At 44.9% G+C, this 2,189-nt stretch overlaps 1 protein-coding gene across 1 annotated transcript; it reads right to left on the bottom strand.

Annotated features, from left to right (window-relative positions):
- Positions 1-346: 346 nt before the first annotated feature.
- PCYB_094080 (hypothetical protein) lies at positions 347-1,840 on the bottom strand (the record flags this gene model as incomplete). Its single annotated transcript, XM_004222522.1, has 1 exon — positions 347-1,840. A coding segment is annotated over one exon (1,494 nt), but the record flags the coding sequence as incomplete, so codon positions are not given.
- Between the last annotated feature and the right edge of the window lie 349 nt (positions 1,841-2,189).

Genomic DNA, 2,189 nt, shown 5'->3' with positions numbered 1-2,189 from the left:
GCACATCTGGATTCGAGTGTGGATGCGTCTTCACCTTAAAAGGGAACGTTCACAGTGCCCTGCACACAACGCGATGCGCTCTACGAAGGCATAATTTATCTCTGTTCGGTAAATTTTGTAAAGGTGCACTTGAAAAAAAGGAACTGTCCAACTTCTTACTTCGCACGGGTGTCACTTGTTTAGCCGCTTTTTCAACCCACCTCGGGCTGCGCACCCGTTGTGTCAAAGCCAAGCATACACGCAGGTACACGAACATACATGCAGATACACACACATACACACTCCGCGCACATGCACTCCCCCAGGGGAAGTTGGCCCAAACTCGCTAACCCTTCTTCTTCCTCACTTTCCCTTTAACCTTCTTATCAGAATTTTTAACATACACACAAATGTAGTAAAGGAAAAACTTGTTGTACATAATTATGGACGATTGGGTAGAAGAAATTAAAAATATTTTTATTTTGTAAATGCTTTGTATATTGCATTGGTTTGTATTTAAGCTGAAGGAGGTGTCATCCCTACACTTGATATTGACGACGACCAGTTGGTAATGTCCATTTAAATTTAGTGTGGCTTTATCTAGATGGTTTTTTTCCTTCTCTGTTTTTAATCCTTCAAATGTATTTTTATATTTTAGAAGCTTCTTATCCGTGACTACCTCTACTGCGTAGTCCACGTTGTCATCTGCCGTGGCTTCGAACATGCGTTTGAGAAGGTTCAGGTCTATGATGTCTTTGTAGTGTTCATTTGATAAAGTTGCATTAGGGTTGCTACTTCCCGGGGTAATTCCTTCACGCACGTCGGGACTGCACACATTGGCATTCCACGCGTCTTCGCGCGAGGCACTCTCCTTAGGTTCTTCACGTGCATCGCTGCGTTCGTTATTTGCGGAGTCGTTTCCTGTGCGCGCGCTGGCATTTGCAATGACACTTGCACTAGCACTAGCACCCCCACTGACGTTAGCACCCCCGCTGACAAATGCGACCCCCTGTGCCCTCTCCCCCTCTGCAGTTTTCTTCTTCCTCTCCAGCACGTACAAAACGTTGTCCTGGTTTATGCACAAATCTTGGGGCTCCACCCCCTCAGCCAAGTTTCCTCGAAACGAGTTCACCTTTTCGATGACCATTTCGACGTAACTCTGGAGGAACAAACTCCTGTGTAGGATCTGCTCATCCGAGGTGGACAAAAAATTGTTCTTATGGAAGTAGCCCTGGTAGAGTAGATTCTCATATGATATAAGTTTGAAAATATCAAAAAAGTTTTCCTTCTCATTTTGGTGAAGGAATTTTTTTATTTTTTTCACTTTGTTTTTTCTGCGCGTCTGCAGTTTGAAGTTTTTAAAGACGTCTCTTTGTAGCTTCTCCACGAGGTGGCCCCCCGATTGGTCACACAGCGGAGGTTTCTCTACCTTCTGAAGTACTTCCCCCAGGCCAGCTTCCCCCCCCTTCATCATTTTCTCCAGCTTTTCATACACCCTAAGGAGCAGCCCCCCCGCGCTGGAGGTCTCTTCCCCGATTGTCTCCCCACCGCGATTCTCACTTTCCCCATTTTGCACAACCGCCTTGGCGTCCTTTTCTCCCTTTATCTTTTCAGCAGACCTGTTCGTAATCCTCCCCTTTTCACCTCCCACAAATAAGAAGTCGAACAAATTGTTACTAACACCGTTTGTGTTGTCTTCCCCCTTTGCTCCCTCCTTTGCTCCCTCCTTTGCGTCCTCCCAAATTTCCTCCCCAACGGAGTTAACGCAAAACATGTAGCCGTACCCATCCATGCTATTATTTATGAAGTACCCGACGTACAGAAACGGATAAAAGTAGTACACGCCAAACCCATTAAACATATTATTGTGAAATTCCCCTATGTATATATTGACCTCCTTCAGAGGTACATATAAAAATTTTTAAGTTTTCTGTAGACCCCTGGTTTATGGAGTCCTTATCCCTAGACAGTGCATGATAGATATTCATATAATAAAATAAGTTGTGAATATTTTTGTACTTTATCCATATGCCTTTTCTGTAATTTCCTTTTTGGAAATACCCTGCAAACATTTCGTTCGCTCTGATATACTTTCCCTGCCCATGGAAAATGATGCCTCTGCCGGCGGTTCCTTCCTCTCCCGAGTTGCTATCAGCGCTGTTACTGTCAGTGGTTATGCCTTTCCCCGCGCCATCATTGGTGTCCCCACG

The sequence above is a fragment of the Plasmodium cynomolgi genome, chromosome 9, assembly GCF_000321355.1.
Source record: "Plasmodium cynomolgi strain B DNA, chromosome 9, whole genome shotgun sequence".
Lineage (NCBI taxonomy): Eukaryota > Apicomplexa > Aconoidasida > Haemosporida > Plasmodiidae > Plasmodium > Plasmodium cynomolgi.
Note: the sequence above shows the minus strand (reverse complement) of the source record. Positions and strands in the feature narration are given on the sequence as shown.